The sequence below is a fragment of the Ctenocephalides felis genome, unplaced genomic scaffold, assembly GCF_003426905.1.
Source record: "Ctenocephalides felis isolate EL2017-DRISC unplaced genomic scaffold, ASM342690v1 CF-g0.4_SCAFFOLD_00845, whole genome shotgun sequence".
NCBI lineage: Eukaryota > Metazoa > Arthropoda > Insecta > Siphonaptera > Pulicidae > Ctenocephalides > Ctenocephalides felis.
In genome coordinates this window covers 34,130,130-34,145,960 of record NW_020536999.1, presented here as the reverse complement: position 1 = coordinate 34,145,960, position 15,831 = coordinate 34,130,130, and the positions used below count along the sequence as shown (strand labels likewise).

At 28.4% G+C, this 15,831-nt stretch overlaps 1 protein-coding gene across 1 annotated transcript in view; it reads left to right on the top strand.

The window, feature by feature from the left end:
* The first annotated feature begins 1,203 nt into the window (after window positions 1–1,203).
* LOC113382689 (zwei Ig domain protein zig-8-like) overlaps window positions 1,204–15,831 on the top strand; it is a 118,708-nt gene continuing 104,080 nt past the window's right edge. Inside the window, exon 1 of the mRNA XM_026620922.1 lies at window positions 1,204–1,257. Within this exon, the coding sequence (XP_026476707.1) occupies window positions 1,204–1,257 (54 nt within the window). The remainder of the gene's footprint in view (window positions 1,258–15,831) is intronic.

The window sequence follows — 15,831 nt, the reverse complement described above, 5'->3', positions numbered from 1 at the left end:
TCGCTATTGCATAATATCATGTTGTGAAGAACGGTGTTCGAACTCATGACTTCGCCCACACGAGTTCGTGAGCTTAACTATTACACCATAGAACGAGCAAATATAATAATTATTTTTTAAGCATTTTTGCAACCAGGACTAGAACTGCCGCAAGAGTGTAACCATAATATCAATAAAAGGAAGCAATTGCCTACTCAAATAACACCTATCGGAAAAATGTCAAGTGTTTTTCCTTCTTCATGATATAGTAATGAAACTACCATAGTAGCAAACGAACTCGGTTCGAAATACTTCATAGCTCAGAGCTGTGTGATATGCAATGAAAGCAAATAATTTTCCGTTTTGATATGCCTGCTACTAAATGCATATTCATATATCGAATATGATTTTGACGAAATGTAGTTTGCTCTACTGCTGCCAGTAAAGTTTGATTATGTGCAGTAATAGCTGCATATGGAAGTAGGTACTTGGAAAACGCCGAAGCAAATGCAAGCAATGAATTCAAAAAAAGGTATGGTGGGTTTTATAGATGGTTGAAATTATGTAGAATCCTTTATTATGTATATATATATATATATATATATATGTGTGTGTGTATGTATATGTGTTGTTAGACGTGACGATTCAAAAGTACCAGATTTTAATTTTACTGGTTATAAATTACTTTTTGCATCAATTCAACAAAGAAATGGATAGCAAGGTTATTGCTTTTCTATATAAATATTTATGTGCCAACGTAAGTGTAAGTGTAAGGATACGTAGCCACTAAAATATCTCATCAGCATATACAACGCGTGTGATAGATTGTGGTTTTGAGTAAAATGCAGAAAAACGTCGCCATGAATACCGAAATCATGTCGTAAAATTAAAGTACACGTATATACCCCAAAGTACACACACGGATATAAAATTCCTTTATATATATATATATATATATACATATATATATCCGTTTCCCGTTCTTTTCGGTATTAAATGTTCATGCCTTGGCCATTGAATTTGCAAATAAAATATTTATACTTCAGGCGTGCACATGTTACACTGTGTATTTGACGTTCGGAATGCATAGTGCGTCGTATACCAGAACTGTCATATGTACCAAATGTATAAGAGATACAATTTTGTCAACAGATTGATGCATTTATGAATAATTTATTTATATATAGATATTCCGAGCTACCCCGCGGCATTGCGGTTGTAGTTATGGACTTCTTTTTAGAGGTTGTAAGTTCTATTCCTGATTTGGACATAGATAGAGTAATGACATAGATTTTTGTTTGTCAATTTAGATATCAATATGTTTCCATGTAAGCATAGGCCTCTTTCGGCATAGGAAATCTTTCAGTATTACAAAATATTAGTCGTACCATGTTTCACTTTACACTTTCTGCTTACTGTTCGGACGTCCTGACATGTTAGTAATGAGTATCAATATGTTTCCAAGTAAACATAGATTTCTTTCAGCATTGGAAATTCTTTAGTGTTACAAAATATTAGGCATGCCATGTTTACAATTTCTGCTTACTGCTTCAGACGTCCTGATATGTCAGTAATGACATCGATTTTTATTTGTAAATTTAGATATCAATATGTTTCCCAGTAAACATAGATCTCTTTTGGCATTGGAAATATTTCTGTATTACAAAATACTAGGGATACCAAGTTTACAATTTCTGCTACCTGCTTCGGATATCCTGATATCAATCAGTAATGGTATAGATTTTTGTTTATAAATTTAGATAACAAAATGTTTCCAAGTAAACATGACCAACCATCGGCATTGGACATTTTTCAGTATTACAAAATATTAGATATATACCAAATTTACAATTTCTGCTTCCTGCTTCGGATGTCCTGATCGATAAGTAATTGATATTACAAATGCTCTACTTATTTTTTAAATAAAAATTTAGGTGTAGGGTTGCAACCAACAATGTTTTTTTTAATATGTGGGGTTTTCACCCGAGGGTATTACACTCCAACAATGGTTATATAATTTTACCGTTATATATTTTATATTAGCTAAGCATAAATATATTTGGGCAAAAAATAGAAAAAGTTAACAATTCCCCAAAAAAGACCACATTTCATTGATTGTACCAACAATCATTAAATAGCTTATGTGTATTTAACAATTCCAAATACCTATACAAAGATAAATTATAATTTTTTTAGTATCTATTTTTGTGAGATTAATGATAAGAGCTCAATTACATAATTAAATAATTTTGGTTCACGAATAATTGTGAAAAAAATCTCAAACTTCTAATTAATTTTTATATTTTCACTTATATGCATGTATTTGCCTATAATACAATATTTTATGCTATGGGATATTCATATTAATTCGCAATTATTCTTACCTCTCATAAAGTTAATTCAATCACAAACTTTATCTATTTGGCGAATTCTATTGACATATTTTCCTTTGCCGAAGATACTTGCTTCTATTTGCTTTCTTTGCGGTTTCCCAAGAATGATATATAATACATGTTTCAAGTGTTATTGTACGCAATTCAATCATATAAATTGATATTGTTTCCATCTGTTAAAGCTCGAATGAAAGCCATCGCTTACACAAATAACCGTTTTACGAATTTGAAAAATGCATTTAATTTTATTAAACTTTTCGATTCCATGAAATATATATTTTCAAATAATAAAATCAATTGTGCATTTGATTTGACTGACGTATTTATACTATTTCTAATAAAACGTACGATATTTTTCTTGCTGAATGTGGGAAAATTTTCTGTCACGTTGTAAAATTATTTTATGCATCGTATTCATATTATTGTAATCAGATTTTTATATTGAAGTTTTAGAGTTTGCAAATGTGTCCATTTGGATTTATTGAACTTGTAGATAGATTTATGCGTGATTGATGAAATATTTTTGAATTATGTTATTGTACTGCACTTGTGGAAACTTATTTTAACATATTTAATTTTAATTTTATAATTGGGCTCATTCGCGGTTTTGTGGTAAGAGCTTTGTCTTTTTTACAACGTTCTAGGTTTAATTTTTGTCTCGGACAACCTTCTATCAAGCAGTTGGAATATCTAAAATAGATGAAATTTTAATATATTCTCCTTCTATTGAAAACTATATTTTACCAATTAGTTTTGTGGAAAACTTATATGTAAATAATCGCGCCGTCTTGGTATATCCACAAATAGCGTTGTGTAATGCAACAAAGTTCTCTCTGAAAGGAAATCGGTTTTGCAAAAGCAAATGGAAATATCAGAAAAACGTATTGAATTGTTGTTGTGCACGAGAAGCGTCTTGTCAAATCGGGCGTAATTTATTTCAACGTTTACTGTGTTACGATCGGTTAAGCTTTCATATTCAAATAGTTCGTATAATAACGATATGTACCTAAAGATATGTGTTTTCAGAAATGAAATTTAAAAATAATACACATCATAGTAATTTTTAAATATTAAACATGAGCATTCAGTCAAAATAATCGAGAGGCTAATGTGATCCAGACAGGTTATTACATAGGCCGCTCATATGTAAATATTAAAATTCAACTGCTTTAATCAAATTATTCTGAAAATATTTGAATCATAAATATTGATGCATTTAGGGCTATCATAGTAATTTTACTACAAATAAATTTAAATTTATAAACAAGTTAAATTTTTAAAAATATGAGACTTTTTCTATGAAAAATTAGTTTTAGTTCTAAATAATAGAGAGCTTCAAGTTAGAGAGAAGCCATAAATAATCAATATGAATCAATTTTATTGGTTTTATCTTGAAAAAATACGTTCTCTTGAAAATAGATACAAGGCAAATAATAATATTGTAAAAGTATAATTATAATAAAATATGCACACACACACTCTTCGCTCTTTTTACATTTTTGATGTAGAATGATAAAGAAAACGTTGATAAACAAAATATCCACAATTATGCCTTTAGTACGTTTTAATCATAAACATGCGTCATCATACTAATTAAATTAGGATATAACTAAATTATATAAATATATTATGATACTCTCCATTCAGGATAGCAGTAATAAAACCTAAAACCTAAACCATTTATTGCTGTATTTCCTAGTATAAATTTATTTCCTTATATCGTAATGTTGTCTTTCAATTATTAATTCGTATATATATATATATATATATATATATATATATATATATATTCTAAGAAAATATATTCTTCAAACTCGAGCCGCGTAAATTACAGGTCAAAAATATGATTGGATAGTGAATGTAATGGGAACACCAAAAATAAATATTTTCATCAGAACAATCACATTATACTGTAATTTGCATCATTTGTATTTCATTCGCAGCTTAAATACAAAACGTTTCTCCATCTTCAAAACTCGATAAAGTATTTTCGAACTTTTTAGCTAAATCAGCTCTCGCAATAAGTATTGATAAATGATGCTCTTTATGGCTCTTTCAATATATCCGTTTAAAATAACAAACGGAGTTCATGGTTATGCATGACCTATTCAATTTATCCAGTTTGTTCGGAGTGAATTGAAAACATAAAAGATTGATCAACACCTTTTGTTTATGAAAACCGCGGTGAAAAGAACTTAATATTATTCATGATTTTGTCGTCAACGTAACGAATTGATTTTTGCCTTTTGTCTACTCTTTGAATATGAATATGATGAAAACATAATGATTTTGTAGAATAAATCTATTAAAAATATATTGTATAAAATCTAATACTTACAACATGCGCTAATGTTATTTGAGTTCTTTGAAAATGAAAATTCTCAAAATAAGGTTTTGTTTCTTTTAATTAATTGATAAGACATGGCTATTATTTACAAAAATTCTTACAAACTAATGAATTACTAAGTCAATGAAACAATTAATCTATAGTTAATTAATAATAAAATCTAGATATCAAAATGATTGATTCTTCCACAAAAATTTCTGCAAAAGTTCTGCATAAATTGCATCTAAATATCACTATATTTTTAACACTAAATTTAAATCTGAACCCAATACTTGATGGCAGTATGTTTTTAAAAGCTCTTTTCTTACTTATATAAGTTAATTAAAACAATTATATATATGCAAACAATATTATATTATGATAGGTAAATTATATTCCCAGAATATGTGTATACAATTTGTATCTTTATGTAAAAATCAATGTATGTATTTAAGTCAAATAAAGCAAATTTTCAAATAAAAAAAAAATAAAACCAAAAAGTATTCCTAAAGTTGAATTTGGTGCTTGAATTCAATTTGTCACAAATCAATATCAAGACCAACTGAACCTTTACCTTGGCGAATATGTGAACAATAAAAAATAGTAAATTGAGCTTATTTTGAGCTATTTTACAACCCTGACGAGTATTAATTAGTAATAAATAATAAATTTTTACAAGAATACTATTGTCTTGGCAAGATAGGTCTAGGAATGCTAGATATCAAAATGATTTAATCTTCTACAAAACTTTCTAATATTTTTTTAAGAGAATTCTCGCAAATGCTCTGCTTTCGAAGAATCAAGAATCTTTTTAAAAATATAAATCAAAACCTAAAAAGTATTTGTTCAGTTGAATTTCGCGCTTGACTTCGATTTGGTACAGATTAAGATTAGGATCAATTGAACCTTTATCCTAGCAAAAAAGTGAGAATTGAGTAAAAAATCAATTTTACAATTATTTTATCAACCAATTTTTCTAAGAAGCGGTTTTGACCTCTGTAAAAATGTACCTATAAAATAAAATAAATCGGGTAAAATCCTTTCAAAATTAAAAATAAGATATTAGGCGTGTTTGACTCCTGGCCGTCCCTTATTACATGTTGATACTTCTGTTTTATTTCAAACAAAAAATCCGTGCAAATTCGACTTGTTACTGTTTGTCCATTTTGTATAAAACTTTATAGGCTAATAAATAAATTCGTGTTCTATTTTTTTTGTTTTTCTATCTTTTTATACATAAATGTCACAAGCTCGGTACGTGATCGGTTTGCAGTGAGCTGTTTTTTATCTCCGGTGCGCCCGTTTGCGTAATGCGCGTTTTGTTGCAAGGGTTTGTACTGCACAGCAGAAAGCTGACTCCGCTTGAAATATAACGCCGAATGCCTTTTACAGCCAAAAAGAGGAAAAAATTTAATGGAAAGACCGCTTCAATGTGTGTCACAGAATGTAAAATAATTGGCAATGAATTTCATCATAAATCGCAATCAACAAATTTTATAAAACATTATAAGTAAGTTGAAATAATTTTTTTGGTGTTTGGCTATATTTAAAAATTAAAAGTAGAAAATACACAAACATATTCAAAATTAATAGTATATAAAGCATACTATGAGCCCGAAAAAATCCAAACTGAAAATCACTACCACTGGTTGGTATAATTTATTTATTTGTTGCAATTACTAACACATTGTCACAGAGTTATAATTAAAGAAGATAATTTTATTGATTATTTATTACATATGTTGTTCCCCGGACTTTAGTTTTAGTAGTGAACAATTAGTCCCATCAAACTTTCCGCTACCTCCTCTACAAGGATAGCAACTTTTAAGTATAAACTCTCAATGCCATGAAGATTGCTTCTTCATAACCAATCTAATAAAATGAAAATACGCCCCTGCCAACTGGATTGCATTTTAAAATTATATATCTGAACATTTGTTATCAAAATTACATAATGCCTTACCAGACAGATTGTAATTACATAGAAATTAAAAAAAATATTATCTTTAAAATATGAACACTTCTCACTATTTTTAACACTATTTGTTAAATAATATTGATAATACGTTTGTTCATGGAAGCAATATTTGGAAACGATAGTTTGTATCTTCATCAGTATAAATTTATATAAATAATTATTTTCATTATTTAAGTTTCTAATGAGTTTGTTTTTGATTCTTACTAAAATATTACTGAAATTTTCTAACTCTAAATGAAATCTTACCAGATTCTTACTAGATTGAAACTAAAATATAACTTGTTCAATTTCTGCGAATCTTTTCTTATTCTATTGATTTTTATTACATTCTTACAAGATTGTGCTCTGACTTGATTCTAGAAATTTACTAGGTTGTGATTAGACTCTAACGAAATTTTAATCTGATTTCATCTTGGTTGTTAAAATTTGGAAGATCTCACTTTATTTCAATTTGATTCTAACTTGCTTCTAACTCAAATCCGCCTTGATTAGAACTATAATTTTGCTTACTCAAAATACAATTTGACCCTCTAAAAGAACAGGAGGGCAAATTTATTTTACCATGATACATTTCTCACTGTCTAGAATGAAGCCACACTTTCATTCCGTATATCGTCGGTAAAAAGCGAATTCTCCAATAATATCGAAGCAAAAATCTTTTTTCTAGTTATTCCCTTCTATGATAAATATACGACTAAATTGGCAGGATCATGAGTGTAAAGATCATAGACGCACGTCAACGCCGCCGGGAGCAATTTCTAACCGCAGAACGGACAATGTCTAGACGCCTGATTCGCTTTTCATGTTGGAAATTATCTGATCGGATCTGGCATAAATAACGACGTGTTCCTTTGTCTACGAAAATCCTAGGCGTGAAATTCTAAAGAAATCGTCAAACAATACGCACGATCAGTGCTGGCCTTAGAAAAAGAATTGATATTTTTTGTTTTGTTAAGAGTTTGTTATCTGGGTTTGTGGGTAAATTTCTCAATGTTCAAGCACTATAGATGATGATTTTTTTTTTGTTTTTAAAATTGTGCATGCATATGTAATATTAATCTATAGTATATTAACCTCGCCTCTTCATTGCTTACCTGAAACCAAAAATCAACTAGAATAGACATTTGCATGAAGAAAACTAACATGGAATTAATTTGATCATTATTTTAATCAATTTTTAATATTTAATGCAATAAATCAAGAAATCTTATATAACAAAAATGAATCGTAAAATGTGTTGGTAAGCGCATAACTCAACAACGCCAGAACCAATTTGGCCAATTCTTTTTTTAAAATGTTCTTTGATGTCCAAGGATGGTTCTTACGGCGAGAAAAATTCGAATAATCGTCGGGTAAACCCTAAAAACAGCCCTTTTCTGTTTCACATACAAACGTTAGAATTTTAATATTTTTGCCATCGGATACGGAATATTTACTCAAGTCAACGGAGCGTTTTGGGCCTGATTTTTTTTTACTGTGCTCCAATTGGTATGAAATTTTGAAATTAGGTTTATCTTACTCTCAATTTCAAAAGTGGAAATAATTTAGACTCCTTTGCCATTTCTCGGTGGGATGACATCCATCTCAGTGGTGTAATTTCATTTTTTTTTTTTCAAAATAACGATATCGATAAAAGAACTAATTATAAGAAAAAAAATTTATAATGTTGTTTAAAAAAGCAAATACTCATCATTTTATTTAAAGCAGTTGTACATTTAGGATCTATATGGGTGGATGTATATACATTTCGGTATAGATAGACTGTAGTGTAAAAAAACATAATTTATAACTAATTGGTAAATATCAGTATAGGTTATTTAAAAAAAATTGAACTTTTGAATTGTAAACATAAGTACAGGACAACGTCTGTCGAGTCATCTAGTAATAAATATAGTTTATTTTATTGAAGATAATGAATTAAAGTTGCTTGTGTAGTAACTGTTTTTTGGAAAGACAAAAATACCTCCAAGTTATTAAATATAAATTATTGTAGCTGCATAGAACTCTCTATTTAATTTATATAAAATGTAATTATATCTGCATGGATCCTTTCAATAAAATATACATTTCATTGCAACTTTTTTGTCATCTTCATTGCTTGACGAATATTATATGAATTATTACTGGTTATTTACCCTTTTTCTAATTCTCATTCTAATCATTAAACTTTATATAAATAAGTTAATAACCATAAGAGATACTACAAAACTATATGTGATTTTATTTTAGCTCCGTGTATCATATATATAATAGCACGATGTTAATTGCAAAATAATTAAACTCATTCATCAAATAAAACTCTCGCTTCATTATTTGCAAATTATCCAACTTACTAATTTTTCTTTTTTGCAGTACAAATATAACGTTAATAACTTTGTACGTATAATTATCTTAATTTCATGATTCTGTTCAGTTCTATTACGCGTAGTATTATTCTGGTATGAATTATAACACTATGAGTAATTACTTACTTTTCCATCCTTCATTTCATTTATTAAAATCTACATCAAAGTACGAATGTAAATGTGTATTATATTCATGTAAAATGCTGGAAATTTACATATTCTAATCTTTTGTCACAATACTATGTTACAAGATATTCAAAAGCGTGACCTTTCTGTGAATAACTCACTTTCAAATACCAAACGCGGTATAAATCACGTATTACGATTGTCTCCTTTGTATCGCCTCCGGCAAGTATGAAAACCTATGTCAAAGTCCATATTTATCATATTTATGATAGAAAAATTGATTCTAGAGATCAATAGGAACACTTTTACCTAAAGGGAAAATATGAAGATGACAATCAAAGTATTATATGTAGTGTATAATTGATTTTTTAGTATTTTGAATTAAAAGTAAATGGGTAAATTTTAAATATAAGATTTTAAAAACTTTATTTTTTTGCAAATATGTTAGGCATATAAAAATTCTTTGTCATGCCATGATATTTCTTTACTGTTGTTATCATATGTGGTTTGAGAAATATTTAATATCTGTTTCATTTTTGTAATAGATTTGACGTCGAACCATAATTTATAACTTGTGAACTTTTTTTTATGTGAACTATGATATCTTTTTATTTTTAGATAATATCCACACAAAATAGAATACCTCGTACTTAAAAAATATTTTAAATAAGTTTTAACTAGATTATAAATGCAACCCTACTGAAATATTATTGAAATCTTCTAATTCCAAAAGGATTTCAACAAAATTGTTACTCGATTCTAAATTAATTATAAATCAAAATTGATCTTAACTTGATTCCATATCGATTCTAACACGATTCTAAATTGATTCTAATTCGATTCCTACTTTATTCTAATACGACTTGGTTCCATCTGAAATATCACTATTTTTTTTAAATCCTGCTCAAATCTTCCTAAGAACTTGCTAAAATATTACTAAAATTAATATAGATTTTAACAAGTAACTAAGCTAGTGCAATAATTTTTGATAACCAAATAAAAGTTTATTTTTTCTTGCCATTTCAACATAATGTTTATTAGTTTTAATAAAAATTTTATAAATATTTTTTTAAATTTTATAATATCTTTATATAAGAGATTGGCAAATACTTCGTCCACATACTGCTTGATTACTTTATTAAATCAATTTTTATAAACAACATCGTAATGAACTATATATAATGATAAAATATTAGCCGATTTGTAAATTGCATTAATTGATCTAAAAATATATAATAATTTTTTCTCCTTTTTCAGTCGACCAACCAAATTTTATTCATAGAATTCAAGAACAGTTATTTTACATATGATATTTTTTAATATTCAAATAATTCACTTTTATATATTACCGACATTCAGAAGCGCTTATAATTTTTTTTTTCATATAAAACCGATCATATAAAGTTCAAATTCTTCAAACTTTGTATATTCCAGATACTCTTATTATTTTATATTTTTCTATAAGATTTTTCTTGATATTTACTAGTTTTTTATACAAAATTCAATAAGCTTTCACAAAGAAAATAATGTATTTGAAAAATATCTGAGCTGTCCAAAACAACGCATTAAAATTTTATATAATTTAAAAAAAAAATCAGGCCACAGTACGCGCAGTCGGCGGACGTGCTTATGACCCAGAATCACGGCTCGCGGTAAAATGATAAATAAAATACAATTTAAAAAAGAAAATAAGAAAAAAAATTAAATGCGGAAGGTATACGAAAGGCAATAGCATCGTTTGATTTTTTTTCATTTTTCACTAGAGAGATATTATAAAGAATAAAATTACGTGATTCAGATAAATTATGCTTGGGCGTAGAAGGAAATATTACTCTCGCAGTTATGATTTTATTGTGGTTTTATTGCAAAGGAATTACCATCAGTTTTAACGTGAAATGAAAATTATTGCATTTCTATCTTGTTGCATAATTTAAATAAGACTTTTCTATTTATCATGAAATAATAGGGTAGAGCGGAGCTTAACGGTCCGCGGGCAAACAGGTCCACCACCAATATCTCAAAAACCAGTATAGTTAGGATTTTTTTAACAACAATGTAGTTAAATATCTGGGAACACATTTTGTTAGAAGACTAACCTGGCATGAAGATATTCTAAAGAAGCGCCAGCAGCTTGAATTAACACGTAGGCAACTTAATTGGTTACTGGGCTGGAAATCACAAGTCACAATATAAAATAAACTCCTAATATACAAGACAATTATTAAACCAATATGGTCCTACGGCCTACAACTATGGGGTGCGGCCAGTAAATTGAACATAACTATTCTACACAGGTTTCAAGATAAAATTTTGAAAGAAATCGTGATCGCTCCAGAATACGTTCCCAATTGGTTGATACATCAAGATCTCAGAATTCGAACTATAGAAGAAGAAGTTAGTCTTTACTGCACCAGATACAAAGCTCGTCTAAGTCGTCATCCAAACGAATAAGCGTTAGATCTGCTCAAGCCTTTACACCAAAGCGTCTCAAAAAAAGAATCTGCAATGATTTACAACAAAATATCACATAACATCTAAGAAGGTGCTATCGCAGGATAGCGATCCATCTCACGCAGTCAAATAATATATACCTGTAACAATATATAGCTGAATGTACTTTGTATAGTTTGCTATGAAAAATAAATAAAAAAAAAACAATATTTGAAAGTAGAGGGGAAAAGCTTTGCATTCAGCTTTCGCCTCAAATCAAGTAACTTCGCAATCATATGATAAGCTAGTCCAGAGCACTGTTTAGTTTACGAGACTTTAGTATAATTTTCAAATATAGGTGATCTAATTGTTTTATAAGATGTGTTGTTAATTTTAAGTTGTATTCAACAGATGTTTTAATAAAACATCTACAATAGCTTACAAGTGGGTGGGGTAAAAAGGATCACCTAAACCTTTACCCTGGCAAAGATGTAAATTTCACAAGAGATAAATAAATAGTTACTACAATTCTGTTGATGAATATTTTTGACAAAATACCAGATTAATGTCATATGAGGTGTGATCTTTGTAAAAATGTGAATATGAAATTTTTATTTTGCATTATTAATTTAGCTATTAATTCGTAAAACTTCATTAAAATTAAAAATTGTATCTGTTTGCCTGATGACTACCCAGCCTATGTGGTAAAAAGATACAATCAAAAATTTATGCCTAAAACTGATCGAGTGAAGAATTGTAATTTATATAAAATAAGTAATATTAATATCAATAACCAAACCCTAAAAATCAGTAAAATCATATATGATGTAAAGTTTATATTCTACTAGTTCATTTTGATGTTTATTATTTTCTCTCTATATGTTCCAACGTACAATTTCGCAGCGAAATGAAATATTTTCAAAAAGCTTGATACAAACCCCTCGGTTTCTCTCTATATCCACGTCGTTGTTTACAAACAAAGACTTATGCAGAATAGGACTGATTCACCACGGAATTGTTGCCGAATGACGATGTTGCCGACTGAGCCGAGTTGCGGTCTCTAAATGAGAAAAGTTTTATATGTGACTTTAATTTTACGTCCAGGTAAGTTTTGCGGTGTACCTGACTTTCAATCGACGCTCGGAAATTTGAATAATTTTCATATTTTATGCAGAAAAATAAATCAAAGAGAAAATACAAGTTTTTGTAAAAAAATGCTCGACGCAAAATTGAGGAATATTTAATTAATGGTTCGATGTAAGTTAATATAATTCATTATTATAGAAGACATACCAAAGAAATAGAAGACAATATTCAGAAAAAATATAAATAAACAACGCTCTATTTTAAATAATATTAAATATTATTCGTTTCCAAAAATGTATCATTTTGGCTTTTCTTTAACTTTTTGTCTTTTGTTAGCACAATTTTTAAAACTCTTTTAAAACGTATATTTTATGTCAAATTGATATAACATAAAAAATATCGTTTGATTATCAAATTTATTTACATTTACTTATGTAATTTTGGGGGTTTGGTTACTGATATTAACCCTTTCGATTCGGATGCTCCGGCGGCAAAATTCATATGAATCTCGGAATTCGCAATTGGAAAGTGTTAATACTCTATAGAGATTGTAATTTTTTACTATATCAGTTTTAGACATGATTTTTTACCTATAACTATTTTAGGATCGCACTATGTTTTCAAGTTAAAAATGATGTTTTTTTTAATGTATTCAATTATCAGAAAATTTTTAATAATTTAATACTTCAAATAGAGATAGATCTACAGTTGGGTTTCCTTATCAAACTATTTCACTGAATATTATTAATATAAAAATTAAAATATCACAGAGCTTTCGTACTTTTGATTCTATTATTATGTATTCATATAATCACAAATGACATCCACGAATTCTGTTGAATAATATTTTGATACTAACTATTAATTAAAGTAAATAGTTGTTCAGATGTGCTACTTCACCGAGTTATACAAACAAATTGTCTGATCAAAATTTCCGACCAGCAGACGTCGGTTTCTAGACAGCTTTTGTTTTCGTTTGACACCATCCGATTAAACAATATTAGTCCAGATGAAGAATTTAACTGCATATGGACTCAAGTTCAATATTTGGTTTTATTAGATGTTCATGAACTATATAAAATTAAATTATTTAGTATTTAAATTAATGTTTCAATTATGTTTATATTCTTTTTACATAATCCGTTCGTTTGTTTCAACTCATAATTTATGATTCTGTAATATTTGTTATCTCCAGACATCCAATAAAGCATTTCATTGCCTCATCACCATTTAATAAATTACAATTCGTCTGTGGCCCGTGGCGATTACAGAAATACGACTTTCAGTGGTGAAATGTATGTGTTTTTCTGAGATTTGTGGTTTCGAATCAAATCTACCCTCTGGAAAATATATCAGTTGAATGGCAGCCGTTTAACATTTGCTTCGATTGTATAAGATATACCTATGGTTTCGGGGAATTCATGTTCCGAAAATGGCTGGGAAGTCTTGTAAAAATTGATTTTGTATTCAGTACCAGGAAATAATTTATTTTAAGTCATATTATTCTTTAAATTAATTATAGCTTCACTTCGTTTTTACGTTGAAGGTAAAAATACATTTATTTATATAATCAATTATTAGGTATCAAGTTATTTATTATATAAATATATTTTGTAATTTCAGTATATAAAGTTTTTTGGTATGATGTACATGTTTTATTATGTATTTATCTCTATCGTATATCTCTCGTAATTCAAGGGAATTAAGTTGTTGAATTCAAACAATCAAGTCTGAAAATTAAAGATAAATGAAAACTGGAAATATTTATCTAAATGTATTTGACAATATTTATTTCGAACATGTTTTGTTCTCATTTTTTACGAGAAATCACGTCATATAAATAATGATGCTTTACCTTAACAATAGTGAAAGATTAACTATATTTAATTTATTTATATTACTAAAATTTATTTCATACTGGTCTATTTTCAAAGCACAATTCCCAATTAAAAACTATTCAACATACGATAACTGTTTTGAATCATAAATTATATAAACGTTAAAACATAAATATATTTTAGCCACGGTACAAATTGTACTAGATTACTTTATTTGTTATTAAAAATAAATAAATAGTTTATTACAGATTAGTTACATTATACATGTTAGTCATTTTATATTTTCTCTAACAAGATTAGAAAGCATTCAAAGAGACTCGTTAAAAACACTGCTCTCAGTTTGCTCTGATGTTGTACTACTTTATGGACTAATATATTAAATAATTTTGATTCTCTGATCCAACATTTGTCAGATCGTAATGTCAGCAGTTGGCACTATAACCTGAAGTTCTTCATTATTATATACATATATAATCTTTTATATTATATATCTGGCAATACACACATTTAAGGGGGTATTCTAGTGTAGAGCGATGAATTTTAGGTCATTTCTAAAGTGTCGTGAAAGAAAGCAATGAAAGTTTTTACTAATCATTTTTTACCACTTGTTTATTAATATTATTAAAATACAAAACAAAAAATAAAAAATAAAAAAGTTCAAAATTGTAAAAGTTGGCAGCTGATGAAGTGGGTGGTCTCAAAAAATTAGCACTCAGCCTTGACATGATTTCAGCCCTCCTAGCCATTGGAAATGCACAAAATAAAAAGATTATTAATCTACAATGATGTCGCAATCGCCTGAACTAGCGATGAGTAGAAAAACTTTTTTTACAAATTGGAGACTGTTTGAAAAAAAAAAGTGTTTTTTTACTGTTTTTTTTTTTTTGAGTTTCTCGATAATCCTAGTTCGGGCTATAGTTAGGTCTATAAACAAGACTCTCTAAACATTTCAAATCGGTCGATTAAAACTCGAGAAATCGTGTCAACAGTACTGAAAAAGTCTGTTCTGAGAAAAACGCATTTAAAGTTTTGCGTGAAGCCAAACCAGTATTAGTCTAAGAGCCAGTGAACTATTTGACTAACCTGTTTTTACAGGGCCAGAATTTTTTTTAATGATATTTTATTATCGGCCCATTAAGAAAGTACCATTCTGGCAGTCATTCCGCGGTTGCGTCATCATCCCTTCAATTTGTGAAAATGTAAAAAAAAATTTTTTTATAACTTGCTCTCACAAGGCTCAAATTTTGAGGGTGTCTTCTTTTAACTGTTCAGAAAGCATATGTAAAAAGCCAGCCCATTCTGACGGTTGCAAGGGTCTGCCAGACGAGTA